The sequence below is a fragment of the Notechis scutatus genome, chromosome 13, assembly GCF_049901735.1.
Source record: "Notechis scutatus isolate UNSWTSFEM ecotype Mainland chromosome 13, rNotScu1.2, whole genome shotgun sequence".
In the NCBI taxonomy this organism is placed as follows: Eukaryota; Metazoa; Chordata; class Lepidosauria; order Squamata; family Elapidae; genus Notechis; species Notechis scutatus.
Window position 1 is genome coordinate 12,912,886 of NC_142021.1, and position 18,591 is coordinate 12,931,476.

The 18,591-nt window shown below is 47.0% G+C and overlaps 1 protein-coding gene across 4 annotated transcripts in view; it reads right to left on the reverse strand.

The window, feature by feature from the left end:
* The window catches only part of LIMK2 (LIM domain kinase 2), a 59,959-nt gene that overhangs the window by 16,208 nt on the left and 25,160 nt on the right, over positions 1–18,591 (reverse strand). For 2 of the 4 annotated variants that reach the window (XM_087943069.1, XM_087943072.1), the window contains exons 3-8: positions 12,981–13,116; positions 9,833–9,942; positions 8,904–9,092; positions 6,404–6,509; positions 5,125–5,318; positions 3,271–3,457 (exon numbers count right to left, since the gene is read on the reverse strand). In XM_087943069.1, coding sequence (XP_087799195.1) covers positions 3,271–3,457; positions 5,125–5,318; positions 6,404–6,509; positions 8,904–9,092; positions 9,833–9,942; positions 12,981–13,116 — 922 coding nt within the window. Of the gene's footprint in view, positions 1–3,270; positions 3,458–5,124; positions 5,319–6,403; positions 6,510–8,903; positions 9,093–9,832; positions 9,943–12,980; positions 13,117–16,287; positions 17,443–18,591 lie in introns of those variants that run through there. The other 2 variants (XM_087943070.1, XM_087943073.1) reach the window with 2 other exon arrangements.

Below are 18,591 nucleotides of genomic sequence, written 5' to 3' on the forward strand. Positions count from 1 at the left end.
ATCCAGGAGAGAAAATCTCAGGCTTGCAATATTGCAGATCTGGGAGTCAGCAAAACCTCTGGCAGCTCTAAAAGGCTCACAAAATAACTCTTGAGTCAATCAAGAATGAAGTTTAAAGTCAAAGGAAAGACAACTGCTGACATGACTCCCTCTAATTAAAGAAAATCCAAGATCTCAAAAGAAAAAAAAATACTGTCGCAGACTGCCTCAGTTTAATCTTTCTGCTTCTGAGCAGTCACTCCAAGAGTCTTTTTCCCTCTTAATTAACTTTGCCGGAAAGTTAATTATCAGGAGATGGTTCCATTCATTCTGCATCAACAATGCCAGTCAATGGTGTGAGAAAACCCTTTAAAAGCCAAACCTCTCCTCTGGGCACTCGTTTACACATGGGGAAGGCCCTTGGGGAAATTGGGAGCCAAGTCAAGGTACCCCAAATAACCCCTCCTGACGCTACCACTAAGTGGACGGATGTTCTTTTTACACCCTGTGTTAAGGGCCCACTCCAAGACAATGAAGACAAGTTTAAACTCTTCTCAAAATTCCTTACAAAGGAGTCAGGGACCCAACGTGCATGAAGATTCACCACAAAAGCCTGTTCTCCAGGTTGAACAAAGCATTTGTGATGAGACAGTTAGATGTGACCTCTTAACTACAGTACCCTCATATACATATATGGGTTACATCTGATTTTATTGAAGACCCTCTGGGGAAATTAACCAATTATATCAGCTGGAACCTTCTTATCTAAGAGTTTATGTTAAAAGGCACTTATTTACAGGATAGGACACAAGAGGTACCGCCAATGTTAGCAGCAGTACATCAGCTACCATGCTTTGACAGGGTTTTTCTAGAACCAGGGGCTGCTATATTTGGATTACAGGCTACAAGCGATAACATCTGTTTGCCTCAGGCTGGACAACCTAATTTCACTTGTTGTAGACTTCAGGGTGGAATGTGCTACAGCAGACCAATTAGCTGGGTGCCATTCATTTAAAGGGATACAATCAAAGGAATGACTGCAAATGCGAGGCAAAGTTTTAAGGGCTTAAGGGCTCTTCAAAGATCAATGGTCCCAGGGCTCTTCAACTTCTTCATGAATGATGAAGGGGTTGAAGAGATGCTCATCATACTGCAACCAATTTTGGTCACCCTACTACAAAAAAGACAATGGAAAAAGTTCAGGGAAGAGTAACTAAGATGATCAAAGGCCTGGAGACTAAAACATAGGAAGAACGGCTGCAGGATTTGGTTTTGGCTAGTCTAAAGAAGAGAAGCATTAGGGGTGACATGATAGCAGTCTTCGAGTACTTGAGGGATTGGGGGTCAAATTATTTTCAGTTGGAAAAAAGCTTTTTTGAAGAATTAAATAAACATATATCCAAATTTATATGGCAAGGGAAAAAACCCAGAATAAAATATAAATTATTACAGGATGATAGAAAGAAAGGAGGCTTTGGTCTTCCAGATTTCGAAACATACTATGCTGCAATAGCAACCTGGCTTAAAGTCTGGGTTAATTTGATAAATAAAAGGATCTTAACGTTAGAGGGCTTTGATCTCCAAGTTGGATGGCACACATTTATGTGGGATGGAAAGAGTAAACACCACTTGTACTTTCAAAGGCATTATATAAGGAATGTGCTACTAAATATTTGGGAAAAGATAAAAAAGTACATTACTGTAAGGTCCCACTGTGGTTATCTACAATGGAGGCAGTTACACAACGTTTTACATTTTGATAATATTGTAAGATATAAAGATCTATTACATCAAACCGGAGAGTTAAATGGTAGGAATCAAATACAAATTCAAGGAAAAGAGATAGCATGGTGGCCCTATGCGCAGATACAAACGCATTATAAAAAAATATAAAGAACAATTTGGTTTTAACATGACATACCAAGAATTAGATAAAAATTGGCATGGAGAGGAAAGGAAGTTGATTAGTAAAATATATGAATATCTATTGGATTATAAATTAAAAGAAGAAACAATCAAGGAGGTTATGATAATTTGGGCAAAAAATGTGGGCCACAGTATTCAATTAGACAAGTGGGAACATATTTGGGAAATAATTTACAAACTAACTATGTCAGCCTCGTACAAAGAGAATCTCTATAAAATGGTGTATCATTGGCACTTGCCACCCACGAGACTGGCTAAGATGTTCCCGAACCTCCCCCCAAACTGCTGGAAGTGTAACTGCGCCCAGGGAACATACTTCCATATGTGGTGGACATGTCCATATGCTCAGAAGTTTTGGAAAAATATCAAAAATTGGATTCTAAATATAACTAAATAAGAAGTAAAACTTGAACCTGAAACCTTTTTGTTGGGTATGATAGACTCAAAAATAGAAAAAAAAATCAATATTTAATCTTGCATATTATAACAGCAGCCAGAATAAGTTATGCTCAAAATTGGAAACTGTCTATTGTCCCTTCAGAGGAGATGGTCATTAAAAAAAATCATGAGTGTGCAGAGATGGACAGCCTAACCAAATTACTAAAAAACAACAAAGATAGTGAATACTACAAAATTTAGAACTGTTGGTACGAATGGTTAAAGAAAAAGCAACATTTGACAACTGAATAAGTTATGAAATTATGAAGGACGTACATTTAATTATAAAGTATTCTGTGAAATTAAAACATTAAAAGAACGAGGAAGGTATTGTAACAAGGTAGATCACGTCCATGTTATGGGGTAAAAGAAAAAAAGAAAAGAAAAATGTAACCAATGCTCAATAACTGCTGCAAAATGTACATATGTAAATATATTTGTTTATATGTTTGTTTGTTTCCTTTTAAATGTTTTAAGTATATGAAACTTAAATAAACTTTATTTTATTTTTATTTTTTTAAAAAGGAAGTGTGTCAATCTGAGACCTTTTCAAGGCCACTGAACTTTGTAACTCTGAATTATTGTTAAACAAAGGGCCACAGGTCAAGGACTACCTGTACTGCCATCCAGGTGCAGTGGATGCTCTGATGATGCACAGGAAGCAGGGTGGAACCAGCAAGCTTTACATTAGAAGTCTCCAAACTTGGCAACTTTTAGACTAGTGGACTTAAGAGAGCAATTCTGGGAGTTGAAGTCCACTAGTCTTAAAGTTGCCAAGTTTGGAGACGCCTGCTCTACATGCACAGTTCTCTGTTGAATCCTACAATTCATTTAAGTTCAAGGATCGTCTCCAAGGCTCCTTGGGTGGGGGGAATGGAATTAACAGGTGATGCCTGGGTGTTGGGAAAGGGGTCGGGGGTCCCTCACCTTGATGGCTTGGCCGAAGAAACCTTTGCCCAGCACCTCCCCATGGATCAGGTCGCAGGGGCGGAAGATCTGCTGAGAACCGCTGCTAGAGGAGCGAAGGGATTCCGATCGGCTGATGTCGCGGCTCAGGAGGAGCGGTTCCTTAGGGGAGCTGGGCCCGGGGGACTTGGAGATGCTGTTGCTTCGCCTGGAACACAACACACATTCAGTCTAGTCTACCCAAAGAAATTTGAGCTTAAAATGTTTAAAGATAAACCAATTAAATGTTGGAAATGTCATCAAATACCAGGAACATATTGCCATATGTGATGGACTTGCACAGAAGCTAAAAGGTATTGGACTAAAATACACACATGGTTGGAGAAAATGATTAAACAACAAAAAGATTTGAAGCCCTGAAATATTTTTACTAGGAATGGTACCAAAAGAAAAGATTTATTTAATTATACATGTGTTAACAGCGGCTAGAATTGTATTTGCCCAAAACTGGAAGAGTGAGAAGATACCAATGGACGGAAAAATAATTCAAAAAATATTTGAATGTGCAGAAATGAATACACGGACACTAGAAATTAAAGAAAAAGAAGAACCTGAATATTACATGGTATGGAATTTATTTTACCAATGGATAGAAAATAGAATAAACTAAAAGGGATTAGATGTATTCATAGAGCAATAAGAGAAATTAATATAATAGGTATATTGGATTTAATTTATACTGTGTGTGTGTGTGTTTTCTTAAGTTTTTGCGGGTATTTATATGTATGGTATTCAGCTTTGTTCAGGTATTTTCCCATCGTCATTATAGTTGTGCTTTTAAGTTGTAGCAACGTTGCAGAATCTCATCTGCCAGAAGAAACCTTCTGGCAGATGAGATTCTGCCAAACGTTGCTACAACTTTAAAAGCACAAACTAGACATACCCAGTTCCAGCAACCGTTCTTCATATGTTTTAGCTTCCAGTCCCCTGAACACCAGGAAGCAACTCAGACTGAGTCCACCCTGAGCTGTAGGAGGGAGGGGAGGGGGAAGGGCAAACCTGATCAGGCTTTTGAGATTCTGTTACTAGACCTCAGGTCAATTAAGCAGCTGTGATGACCCAAAGGGGCGTGGCATGAAGGCAACACAGTCAGATAAGCAATAAGAGTCCCTTTATTATCTCCAACTTTGCCCCCAATGTCCAGGTTACCTTCTAGCTGGAGAAAAACTCTCCCAGGAACAGTCTTTGACTGCAGAAAATTCAGTCCAAAACATAAGCAACACAAACTGTAACTTAAAGTCCAAACAAGCCAAACTGAAATAATTAGTTTGGCAGGGCAGGAGCAAGAATTCCAGATGTGAAGGCACGGCAAAACTCACACAGTTGGGAAGACGTCAGGAACACAGATAAGCCACGACAACACAGGATAAAGTCACGTTTGCTCCCAGCAGCCTGCCACATGCAGCCTGCCCTTCTTATCAACTGTCTTCCCAGCTGTGGCTAATGAAGGGAATCAGGGCCCTTTCCTCCCCCATAAGTCATGCAACCCACATTGTTCTCTTCTTCGTTCCTCCCTGCATGCCCTAGGATGAAGAGGGGGTGGGCCTGGTTCATCCTCTGAACTCCCTCTCCCTTGTTCTGCCCAGCCTGACTTTGCCCTTCCCCAGTTTCCTCCACAGCCAACAAAGCCACACTCCCACTCCCTGTCAGCTGTTCATCTTCCTCCTCAGATTCAGACTCTGACAGGGGCATGATAGCAGCGCTCCAGCCAAACTGGCAGGGTCAGGACGGTTATGGCCAGAGGGTAGCACTTGCTTGTGCTTCCACCTCCTAGCTGGAGATTAGCAGGCCATTCTGGAGTCCGGGGATGTTTACCTGAGGGAACGCCGCCGCAGGGTCCCTTCCAGGTTCTCCTTGAGCTCCAAGGCAGAAATAGAAGGGGTGGAGGGCTTCTTATTGCCCCCGGACAGCCGGGAGTCCAGGCGCAACCGGTCCAAACGCTGAGAGACCGGGTCGTGTTCGATTAACAGCTGAAGGGTTTGATTCGTCTTGTGAATCAGTTCTTTGACCTGAGAAGGAAAAGAGTTCAGGGAATTGGGCCGTGCTGTGGGAAAAGGTTTCCAAAACAACAGATTCACGACCTTCTTCCGTCAACCTGGGTTGGATGAAGGAGGCGTTTCTTTGGCTGCTCATTTTCTTAAGAAACAACTCAATTAAAAGCATGTCTTTGGCTGTTTAAGCCACTTTTCCTGACCAGGGCTCCTTTATTTATATGTCGTATAAATCCGCGATGAAAATCAAAATAGCATATGCAAGTTTTTCGACGGGCACTCAGGAAGAGAGACAAAAAAAAAATACGAAAATCCTATTTTTGTTTTAGAAAATAGGAAAACACAGGAAGAAGTGCCTTTGCTGGCTGGAGAATTCTGGGAGTTGAAGTCCACAGGTCTTAAAGTGGCCCACGTTGGAGACCCCTGTTCTGAAGCATAAGGCAATTCCCGCAAGGCCCTTCAGCCAGCCAGCCTGCTCGTCTCTTTGCTCTCTCTCTCTCTGTTTTCAGAGGAAAGAAGGTCCTTCACAATTACTTAGAGAGGCTGAGAACTTGGCGGGAGCTCCAAAACCCAGCTCCTGCCCCCAAGAGGCCCTGCGTTCCCTCCGGCGCTGGGCTGCTGCCAGTTTGGACAGGTTCGGGCGAAGCGGTAGTTCCAACAATCAGCTGGTCCCGCCCACCTGACCTATCCTGCCCTTTATTTCCTGCTTTCTAGCTCATCTCAATCGTGCGGCACAGCTGATCCCCCCCCCTCGCTGTTCTACTTATCGTTGCTGACTTGGAAGGTAAGAAGCTGAGCTTCTAAATCAGGAGCCTTCAAATGTGACAGCTTTAAGACTTGTGGACTTCAGCTCCCAGAATCCCTCCTCCAGTCATGTTAGCTGGGGAATTCTGGGAGCTGAAGTCCACAAGTCTTAAACTTGCCAAGTTTGAAGATGACTTGATCTAGATGCTCCATTTTCAGTGCTGCGTGCAAGTGCCTTAGGCGCACACGCGTGCCAAACACACACTCACCGAACCGGTTGTTAAACCGGTTGCAGTCCACCCCTGGTTCCCTCTCCGTTACGAGACAGCAGGAAACAAGAAGGGCTGTTCAGAACCCACCTTTTCAGTTTGTAGTGTGCGGACCGGGTTTCCATTGATCTCCAGGATTTTGTCCCCAGGGTGAATGGCATTTTGGACATCGGGGCTGATGTGCCTTCGGTTGACTCTGAACCCAGAGGAAAAAACATGGCTTGAGATCAGAAGGATTTGCCTCCCCCATGAGTCTCTATGAGGGACCAGATAGCAAAGGGGAGAGGAAAAAAGGGCAAGCAATGCCACAAGCCACCCCTGGAGGAAGACGCCCCAGGAAGCATTTCCTCCTAGGAAGAAGCACAGGCAGTCCTCACTTAATGACCTTTTTCCTCACTCACTCACTGCATGACGGTGTGGTACGCTGGCTCGACAGCCGCGGATAGAAAGGCACTACAGAGGGTGGTGAGCCCAGCACAGAACATCGTGGGCTGTTCCCTGATACCACTAGATGACCTCGCTAGGGGCTCGCTGCCTTAGAAGAGCGAGGAAAATCCTCAGGGACGACTCCCACCCTGGTCGGCCCTCCTTCACTCTCCTACCATCAGAAAGAAGATACAGAAGCACAGGCAGCCCTTCGCACCAACAGGCTGAAGAACAGCTTCTACTGTCAGACTCCTGAATGGAAAATAACTTCGTGTCAACCTAGTAGGACAGACTTGCGCGGCCGGCGCATTGTGCAACGAGGTCACATGGTGCAGTAGGAACTGTGTGTTTTCTCAGTGGGATTCATTGGATTGGGGGTTTTCTGTCTCAGCCAATCTCGCTGCACTCTGACAATAAAGGTTTGAATTAGAATTCAGTGACAGTTGCAACAGTGATGAACGAATGGTGGTTAGGAGCAGCCCTCAGTGATGGCTGTTGCAGGGCCCCTGGAAACGCAGGATCAACCTTTGGGTGCCCGCTGTCCTTATTATAACCGGAGGGTGGGCTTCCGAGGCCCCCCGCTACTGGCCTACCTCTCTCCCTGTCTTTGGAGACACTCCACACTCCATCCCCACCTACCCCTGCCACCCCCAGCTGACCTTATCTTCTCCCTCCCTCCCACCCATCACTGCTGCTGGGAGGGCCAGCCGTTGCTTCAGCTGGAGCTGTTTGTTTCTCCATGCCATATAATAGATGTGGTTACTTGCATAATTTTGTGTTTATGTATTTAGTCATGATTATATAGTGTATATTGGAGGTAGAGACCCTTTGAGAGCCGCATGCAACGAAATTTCATTTTCCTGTGTGCCGATTAGTGTCCATTCAAATAAAGTTGGTCTGGGAGGAAGATGACAGCGGAGGGGGTGGCAGGGTTGGGCAGTGATGGAAGTGCGGGGCTGCCAAAAGGGCAGGGATGGGAGGAGAGACGGGGTGGGGGGAAGAGAAGGGCATCCTCTGGCCTTAAATTGTTTGTAAGCCGCCCAGAGCAGCCCCACAGTGAGATGGGCAGCAAATGAATTGTGGTAGGTTTTGCAATCCCTTGATCGTTGTTGTTCCCTTTCACTTGAAACTGTTCTACCTCGAAAGTCTTTTGTGAGGAGGAGTCTGGCATCACTTCTCCCAACTAAGATTCCCCCCCCCCCCTCAAAGGTAGATGCAAGATTGCATTGCATCTGCTGGTGTGATGACCCAGGGTGGGATACAAAAGCAACCAAGTCACATAAATAGGTGAAGTCCCTTTAATTCCTTCAACTTGGCCTCCAAAGTCCAATTAGCATTGACTGCAGATAAAACTCCCCCACAAACAGTTGCAAAAAGGAAGAAATTCCATTCAAACTCAAAATACATATAAATTATAAATAGAAAAAAACAACACAAACCACACTGAAGCAATTAAGGAGACCAGGCAGGATAAGGGCTTGAAGACGTCCACAGATATTGAAATACACACACTGGGAAGGACACCAGAACTCAGATAAGAACTGACAAACTAGAAATATTTTCATGCTTTGCTTCCAGCACTGTCTCATGCGCAGTTTGTCCTTTTAAACAGTCCTCACAGCTGCATCCCATGAAGGGGATCAGGGCCCTTTCCTACCCCATAGACCACGCCATTCACGTTTCTCCCTGCATGCCCTAGGATGAAGAGGGGATGGGCCTGGGTCTTCCTCTGAATGCCCAGCCAGCCTGTGCCCTTCCCCAATTTCCTCCACAACCTCCGGAGCCACACTCCCACTCCCTGTCGGCTGTTCCTCCTCTGATGCAAGACTGAAACTGGGGTGAGGCAAAGATTATGCAAATGCAGGTTACATGTGAGGCAAGGAATAGACACCTTATCCATTAACAAAGGCAATGTGTTGCAAGTGCATTGTATTGGGATCCTTTTGGAAGAACAGGAAATGAATGGCATTAGTGCCACTGAGGGGATCAAAGGGGGCTGCTTTTGCAATGAAGGCCATCGCTCAAGGCGACAGGAGCCACAGGCATCATGCCAGAAGCTTGAATGAAAATGCAAAGCCACACCATACTATTAATTTCGATCTCTTGGCGCTTGGAGCCGAGGAAAACCCCAGGCGTTTCTCAGCTGCGAGAGCTTCATACTCACTCCTTCACTTCCACGGTAGCAGCATAGGGGGAGCAGCCCCCTTCCACAGCCACAGCGAACCCCCTTTTGCCATCGGTGGGTGCAGGCATGGAGAGGAGCGTCAAGGTATACGGCAGCTGCTCGCACAGAGGCTCTGCTGACAGTCGTTCGAGCATTGGGGTCAGCACAAACTGGTTATGGCATTTGCCACTGAAAAAGGAGAAGGCGATTCAGCTGTTAGTTTAGACAGAAAAGGACAGTGTGTGTGCTTTCCGTGCCCAGGCTGCCCGCTAGGAAGCTGCCCCTCTACCTTCCCTACGATGCTGCTGGTTGCAAAGACAAGGCCTACATTCAGACAGCTTCCAACGTTCCCTCTTTGCCCTCAGGGTTACCTCCCCATGTAGAACCACGGTGGTCAGGAAGAGGGAAAGCATCCAGATTCCAAGGCTATGGGTCCAAGGGGAAGCTGGGCTGACCGTGTTCCACTTGGTCTCAAAGGAATTCCAAGACAACATGGGGACTGCCGTCTGCCTTCCAAGCTTCCCCCTTAGTGAGGCCACTAAGGGATCTGGGTGGCGTGACCACTTCAAGGCGGCTGGCCAAGGGATCAACCCCCGTCTCTTACAAACAGAACACATCTCCAGATTCCTGATCCCAAATCCCAGGCCCTGGCATGTGGATATGAAGAGTGGGAAAGCAGAACCATCCCCAGTGCAGCCTCTCCTTACTTGGTGCCCTGAAGATCCACTTGACTCTCCATGCTGCTGATGCCCAACCAGAGTTGGTTGAGGGCCTGAACGAGCTCTCGGGTTCCCTGCCCCCCACCCGGGTAATGCAAGCAGGGAAGCACACACACGTTCCCTGCCATTCTCCCAAGTGCAGAGCAGAAGACTTTCCTGGTCCCAGAGAGCCACCCAAACCCACGGCTGAGCGTTGCTGCTTCTCCATACCAGTAGAGAGCCGAGTGCTGCACCAAAGCGTAGGAGTCACCATCTTCAATGATTGCTTTGCACTGCATGCAGGCAAAGCACTCCGGGTGGTACTTGTACTCCCCAGCCACCTGCCAAGAAATGGGACGTGCAGGATGGTTAGGAAGAAAAGTGAGGATACTGTAGACCAGGGATCTCCAGCCTGGGCCACTTTAAGACTTGTGGACTTCAACTCCCGGAATCCCTCAGCCAGCTTTGCTTGTGAACTTCAACTCCCAGCTTTGCTGGTTGAGGAACTCTGGGAGTTGAATTCCACAAGTCTTAAAGTGGCCAAGGATGGAGACCCCCGTTGTAGACCAAGGATGTCAAAACTGGATTTCTTTGAGGGCCGGATCAGCACTGTAGTTCTCCACGGGCTGGCAAGGGTGGGGAATTGGGGGAGACAGGATGGACGCCTCTTGCAGCACTTTACCATCCAAAATGAGGTGCAGGGGGCCACGTGCAGCCCCCTGCGCCTCATTTTTGCCCTCCCCAGATTACAACAGCACTCTGCCAGCCAAAAATGGGCTGCAGAGGCCTCCCAAGGCCCCTGCACAGCCTGTTTTTAGCCTCCCCAGTCTCCAGCAGCACTTTGTCGGCCAAAAATGGCTGCGTGGAGGCCTCCTCGTGGCCCGTTTTTGGCCAGCAGAGTACTGTTGGAGGCTGAGGAGGCTAAAAACAGGCCACAGGGGGGGAGGGGGGGCTGTACGCAGCCTGTTTTGGCCAGCAGAGGCACCGTGGGCTGGTCCTTTGGTATTCCCAGGCTGGCCCCATGGGCCGGATTTAAGCACCTGCCCTGCGGGCCTTGAGTTTAACACCCCTGCTCTAGAGAGACTAGCATCCAACCCCAATGGTGGGTTTTGCCCTGTTCCTCAATTGCAATCGGCAGTTGCAGTCGAGCCAGAATTTTGTCACGGTCTAAAATCCCAGAGATGTCTCAGGATCAGTGACTCCTTGCGCACTTCTTGCACAGAGCAGGCGGTGGGGGAGATGGCTCCAGGGGGGAAGAGAGCAAGGGGCCAGTTGGGACCCCCCGGTAAAACTCTGGCTCTCCGTGGTGGGGCTGGAAGGCAGCTGGCAAGGAGAGGCTGAGCTAAGGCAGAGGGGCCATCCCAACAGAGAGCAGGAAGCGAGGAGCTAAACCTCAGGGCGGCGGCAGTGGCGGCTGTTTGGGAAAAGAGGCCGGGTTGACAAGCCAGCACAGGAACTATGGACCGGAGGGGGAGGGGTGTGATTCCAGGAAGGGGCTGTCTGGGGGAAAATACCTTGCAAAGCCTGGCGGTTGTTTGTTAATAAACGTTATTAATCTTTTACATCTTTAAAAACCGAACCAAAAAATATACATATTATGACATTCACAGTATGTGACATCTATCTCACAAACTTCTATTTTGTGCTTATTTACAAATGTAAATACCATTTATGCGAATGTCAACCTTTAATCTATATGTTGTTTATCATTCTTTCATCATCCATTTGTCTTAATTCAATCTAATCATCCCCCTTTTTCCCCCAAATTCTACAATATTCAGAAGGGTCTGCTTGGTTTTAATGAGACTTCTTGCTCACTAAATAACCTCCTATGGATTGCTAGGATCTGGGAGGGAAGCGGTAAGGTCTGTCCTTGGCGGCATCTCTTGGTTTGCCTTACTGGGTCTCCTGGAGGTGCCCTTTGGAAGGCAGCAGAGACGCTGCCCTCGATCCCAGGACCAAAGCAAAGCTAGAAAGCCAGGAGAGGCCAGAACCCCCCCCCCACCCCATCTCTCAACTGCCTAAAATTGCTGCACAGGTCCCAGCCACTTTGAAAAAAGAAAGGAGAAAACCCCAGCTAAAGCATCTACCTGCTATAGGTAGAGCGAGGAGGGCTTCCTCCCTACTGCAGCTTGCCCCCAAACACGAGAGAGTGGGAGGGAGGGAGGGAGAGAGAGGGAGGGAGGGAGAGGGAGGGAGAGGGAGAGAGGGGGAGGGAGGGAGAGAGGGAGGGAGGGGAGAGAGGGAGGGAGGGGGAGAGAGGGGGAGGGAGGGAGAGAGGGAGGGAGGGAGAGAGGGAGGGAAGAAGAGTGAGGGAGGGAGAGGGAGAGAGGAAGGGAGGGAGAGAGGGAGGGAAGAAGAGAGGGAGGGAGGGGGAGAGAGAAGGAGAGGGAGGGGAGAGATAGGGAGGGAGGGAGAGAAGAAGGGAGAGGGAGGGAGGGAGGGAAGGAGAGAGAGGGAGAGAGGGAGGGAGGGAGGGAGGGAGGGAAAGAGAGAGTAAAGGAGGGAGGGAGAGGGAAGGAGGGAGAGGGAGAGAGGGAAGGAGGGGAGAGGGAGAGAGGGAGGGAGAGAGGGAGGGAGAGAGAGAAGGAGGGAGGGAGAGAAGGGAGAGGGAGGGAGGGAAGGAGAAGGAGAGGGAGGGAGAGAGAGGGAGGAGGGAGGAGAGAGAGAAGAAGGGAGAGGGAGAGAGGAGAGAGGGAGGGAGGAGAGAGGAGGAGGGAGAGAGGGAGGGAGAGAGAGAGAGGAGGGAGAGAGAGGGAGGGAGGGAGAGGAAGAAGGGAGAGGGAGGGAGGGAAGGAGAGAGGAGAGGGAGGGAGAGGGAGAGGAGAGGAGAGGAGAGAAGAAGGGAGAGGGAGGGAGAGGGAGAAGGAAAGAGAGGGAGGGAGAGAGGAAGGGAGAGAGAGAGGGAGGGAGAGAGAGGGAGGGAGGGAGAGAGAGAAGAAGGGAGAGGGAGAGAGGGAGGGAGGGAAGGAGAGAGAGGGAGAGAGGGAGAGCGCTAACAATCCAATCCTTCCCCACACCCATCCTGCCAGAATCTATCTCTCCTTGCCTCCCTGCCCCATCCAGTCACAACTGATGCTGCTGCTTGGATGAAAAGCGGAAGGTCGTCGTCTTCTTCCTCCTCCAGGAAACAACCATCCAGCTGCCTTTTGAAAAGGCACCTTTGAGACAGCTACAACGGGATGACTGAGGTGGAGCGAAGGCCTCCTCGTGCTGCTGTTTCCTGGGAGACAGCCCCCTGCTTGCTGGAGGATAGGTGTCGATCTACCCTCCCCATTCCCATCTCTGTGGCTAAGGAAGGCCGTTCGTCTCCCCCGAAGGGAAACCCTGGGATGCCAGCTGGCCCTGGCAAGGGAGAAGAGCACAGGGTCAGATTTACCATGACGGGCCCCGTCATCAGCAGCGAGCAGCCGTGGCAAGACTCCCCAAACTTCCGCCAGTAGTCCTTGGGGCAGTACAGCTTGGCATCCTTCTCATAGTACCAGTTGGTGAGGAGGTCCTGGCACTCGGAGCAGCTGGCGGTGGGGGAAAAAAAAAGAAGGTTTTATTTGCTGGCTACCCGATGGGCACCGTTCTTGCCCTATTTCAATTCTTTTTACATTCAGCTTTTATGTTTTTAACATTTTATTTCCACATACAACCCATAATTCCTCGGTGAAGGAGACGGGCAGTGAATATGATGGATGGATGGATGGAATGGATAGAAGATATAGAGATAGATAGATGGATGGATGGATGGATGTAGATTAGATGGATAGACAAATAGACAGATGGATATAGATAGATGATAGACGTTAGATAGATGATATAGATGATTGATAGATGATATAGATATACCGTAGACAGATAAATAGATGGATATAGATAGATACAGATGATATAGACAGGTAGACAGACAAACCCTATGTACTAATTTGAATCCCCGTTTAACGCTGCTTGATTTTAACAGAGAAAGCCTGCAACTATTCCCATCTCTTCAACCTGGGAAAGAGACAATGAAGGAGAATCCAATAAGAAAACCCAAACTAGAGTTGACTTCTTCCAACCAGAGGCAAAGCAAGGAGGCTTCATAGAAACCACCAAGGTTTCTTTCCATCTGCTGTGGACCAAGAAGCATTATTTGGAAGATGGACCATGAGGAAAATAGCTTGGAGCCTCTGCTATATTAAAAGCCCCCCCGGAACAGCTGCAGTTACACCTGAGCAGCAAGGAAAGAGACAGGAAAACTCTACAGTTATTACTGAGCAAGAAAAGACCAAAGAACTCCAGAATGGAAACAAAAATTAAACTCTTGCAGTCCCTCTGAACACTTTGCGACAAAACACTCCTGGCACCAGATCCTTGGCAAGATTTCGAAACTGTCTTTCTCCTGCCCCCAAATTCACTTCCTTTGCAGCAAAGGCCAATCTGTTCCATGGGAGCTGGGGTGGGAGGGAGTATTTTGGCTTGCAGCTACAGACTCATCCCGAGAGGAAACTGGCCAATGCTGGCCAGATCACACCGTCTTCACTCACTAGGTATGTGAGCTCCACTCACCCAACTCGTTCTTCAAGCAAACTGAACATGAAATCTGACCCGCTGTCATTCTGAAACGCTTTGCCTTTGTTTTTGACTCTGGCTGGTTCAAGAACTGGGACAGGGAATCCAGGTTTGGCGGGAAACAGGGCCTTTAAAGTGATCTTTGACTACCAAAGCATTTTGATGTGGGAGTTCACCGGCAGAGTTTTCTATGTTGTATATGTACCTACCGAGTGAGTTTTGGAATTTCCACTGAGGGAAAAAAATCATTCTCCTGCCCCACACTGTCTAAGGCAGGGGTCTCCAACCTTGGCAACTTTAAGACTTGTGGACTTCAACTCCCAGAAATCCTCAAGCCAGCAAAGTTCAGCAAAGCAAAGCTGGCTGAGGAACTCTGGGAGTTGAAGTCCACAAGTCTTAAAGTTGCCAAGGTTGGAGACCCCTGGTCTAAGGGACAGAAAGAGCTCCCACCGACCTCTTCCTTTCTGTTCCTCCTGGAATATATAGCAAATTCACTCCAGGAGGCATCACATTGCTCAGGCCTTCCTAAGTTTACCTGAGGTTTCCCAGGAAGGTGTTTTGAAAATGGGCCTCAGGTATCACTTTCCCTTATGCTCAATGACAATTCTTATTTATTTTAAAACAAGGTTCTATTGTTGCATGCAAGAGAAAATCACTTCCATCTACCGCGTTTCTCATATAATAAGGCCGGGTCTTATTTTTTTTTTGAGCCCCGAAAAAATGGCTAGGCCGTCTTTTCAGGGGGGTGACTTAATTCCCCCCCTTGCATCTTCGGGCGGGCGGCAATGGCTTGGATGTTGACCTCGGCGTTGGTGGGGCACTTCGTATCGGGGTCAACGCAGGCAGCACCATATCCAGGTGTGCAACAAAAGTACTTCCTAACGGCAAACCCCCCCCACCATTCCCCCCCATTTCGCATGTTTTGATATAGGCCTTAATTTGGGGGGAGGGGCTTAATTTCATTCCATGCCTATAAAACATGCTGGGACTTCCTATTGGGGGAGGCCATATTGTTGGAGAAACAGGGTAGTATAAGATGTCATGAAGTGATTCAAATCTTTACATATTTTGCAATCTACACCGAACTGACAAAACAGCATGTTCAGTTCCAAACCCAGATTCGAAGTGTAGTTTAGTTTACTTTATGGTCATTGCACCTCGTACAACGACCATCAAACACCATCTTCAGTGCACATCATGACCGTGAGCATGAAAATAAACACAAACACACATCCTTCACCCTCCACACATTGAACCGGAAACCCCCGACATCACACCAACACTGCACTATATATACACCAGAATTCAAAAGAGCTACTGCCCTGGGATAGCAGCTGTTTTTCCGCCTCCTTGTTCTTATTATTCTGTACCGTCTGCCAGATGGTAATAGTGCAAAAAAAGGGTTCCCAGGATGAGATGGATCTTTGAGAATGTTTTGAACTTTCTTAAGGCAGCGGGAGCTATAAAGCTCTTCCAAAGTGGGGAGAGGGCAACCCATGATCCTCTGGGCAATGAGGTTCACCCTCTGGAGTGCTTTCCTATCTGCCCCTGTGCAATTGACAAATCATACAGAGGTGCAGGATGTTAAAATGCTCTCTATGGTGCAGCGGTAGAAGGTCACCAGCAGTTTCTGGTGTACTCTACACCTACTCTACACCGAAAGAAAACCAGTGGATATTTTTGAGGTTGCTGTCAAGCCTGAATTTAATTTGGTGGTGGAATCGTATGAATTCAATTTGACAGTTGCTTAGTAACTGATTGACAGCTTCTGACCATCAGCACCTCTTTATAAGTTCTTTATATTCTTCCCTTCGCAAAAGGCAGGCCACATTTTGAGACAGGCAAGAATAGAATCTGGAGAATAAGACATAGCTGCCTTCACTGAAAGGCTGCCATGTTGGGAACATCGACAACAAATGAATGGTTACTGCAAAATCAACTAGTAAAACTGCTCGCTGCCACCCCCTCCAGTACCAAAAATGCTCTTCACCATCTAAACTCACCTCTATCCTTTTTCCAGGTTGTTAGAAACACTTCGAAAGAAAAAGAGTTTCCCACCAAAAAATTTTACCTTCTAACAATCTGGGGCTCATGGGGAACACAAAGGGAGGCATTTATGGACACTAATATTAAGAAATGCTACATACCACCAACTGGAGGTAGTAATTGGAGTAACTGCCAGAATCTTTACACAACCTCTAATATCCAGGCCAGGAACAATGAATGAGTGTTATATTCCAATAACATATTGAGTTCAATCAAGTACGGAGTCCATGTATAAACTCACAACCGCCTCTTCAATAATAAATTATTACTTTCCACTTTACAGATTTACAGATTAACAAGAGTTGGAAGGTACCTTGTAGGTCATCCAGTCTAATCCCCCACCCAAGCAGGAGACCCTACACCATTTCTGACAAATGGCAGTCCAGTCTCTTCTTCAAAGCTTACAGTGATGAAGCTCCCACAACTTCTGGAGGTAACTTCTGTTCCATCGGTTGATGGTTCTCACTATCAGGAAATGTCTCCTTATTTCCAGGTTGAATCTCTCCTTGTTCAGTTCCCATCCATTATTATTCCTTGTCTGGCCTTCAGGTGCTTTGGAAAATAGCTTGCCCCCACCCCTTCTCTGTGGCAGCCCCTCCAATATTAGAAGACTGCTATCCTGTCTCTCCTGGTCCTTCTCTTCACATCTTTTCATCTGCCCTATGGACAGAAAATCCTGCCACAGAGCGAAACAGGATGACCCCTGCAGTTATCGTCCCTTCACCCAGCTTCCACGCTAAGCAGGGCAGCTGATGGAGGGCAGGGCTTCCAGGCACTGACGTCGCTGGGCTCCCAAATGGTTGCCTCTCTTCGCAAATTAGGTCTGCTAGGCAGACAAGAAAAGCGGAAAGGCAGACTTACCAAAAGGGCTTCCTTGGAGTGACATAAGCCCAGGCAGACAAGTAGCTTCCCATCTCCAGAGCACTGGCCAAACCAGCTCAGCAGCAAACCTGTCCAACTGCGTCTACTCAGCCCTGGCAAAGGTGCACTTCATCTCCTGAAGTGTCTCAGGTGTTCGCACGGGAATGCCAGATGCTGGGCCAGCAGGGGGTCCTCGGCGGACTTGCCCCAGCTCCCATGGTCTCCTTTCCTCAGAACTGCCCAAAGGGCAGCTCAACTTGGAATTGTGCGGGAGGGCCAATGTACTTGCGGAGGGGCCACCCAAGGAAGTCCAGACCAAGTTCCCTCCCTCTGCAATTCTCCCGCGAGGGTGGAAGAGAAGGAGGAGCTTTCTTCACAAGAGAGGTGGATACCTGAACGGAAGTAACAACTGATCTGCAAAGGGTGGAATTGCAGCCACGGAAACCCTGGAGGGCGTGATGCTCTTGCAAAAGAGAAAGCTGCCTCCAAGACAAAAGAGGCCAAATCAAGTTTGCTATGACACTTAGCATTATTTTCTTTTTTACCTTTTTAATGTTGTTGAAAGTCTTTAAGAAAACAATAAAATACTATACCAATTAAACTCAGAAGACAAGAAAAATAAAGAGAACGCCAGAGAAAGGAGGAAATAAAAAATATGAAAAAAGAGAAAGCAGTGACTTTCAATCTTCACAATAAGTATCTCTCCTTTCTATATCCTATCCCTACTCATACGCAAACCCATAAATCATTATTTCAGTCCTCATACAGCAAAATGTCCATAAAGATTCTCAGAATTTTACAGTAATATGTCTTGGTTTAAGTTTAGTCAAACAAACCAACTTTCTACTCCTTTCTTTTGCTTCTAGCAATCTTGATCTTTATTCAGATGCTGTCACAGAATTCAACCTCTCTTCCGTTTTTCTTTTTCCCATCTTAAAAGCTTCTGGGATTTATCAATCCTTTCATAAATCCAGAATACAATCATTTTCCAGGTCATTCTCTTGGCTTATCATCTGTATTTCCACTAACTGTTATCCCTAGTTTATAATTTCCTCCCCCTTTTTTATTTTTTCAATATTTCAACAATATTTCTTTACATTCTCAACAGTTATTTCTTTGTTATTTCAGCATCAGATGATATTTCTTTCAACTCTTTATCCTGTAGATCTTTCAACTTATTCTCTTTCACGTCTGTTATTTTTTTTCTTTGGGCAAGAGGTTGGTGGCCCCCTTAGCCGGTACTGGCTTTCCAGATGCACCTTTTCTGAATGTTTTTGTCTCAAGGGTGAAACTGTTGCTAGGACGCAGAGAGGAAACCTAATCCTGCTAGCTCTCCTTGGGCTTCTCGGTAGCTTTTGATGCTATTAAGTAGTGGGTCCTTGGAGCTCACTAGCTTGGTTAACCCAAGCTCAGGCAGCACCAAGGAGCCCACAGTTCAACCCTGAGCTACAAATATTCTCCTTTAAATTTAAGTAAGTTGGAGCCATATAGGAACTACTTTTGGATGGTTCCAATATTTTTTGAATGGTTAATTTCAGAAAGGT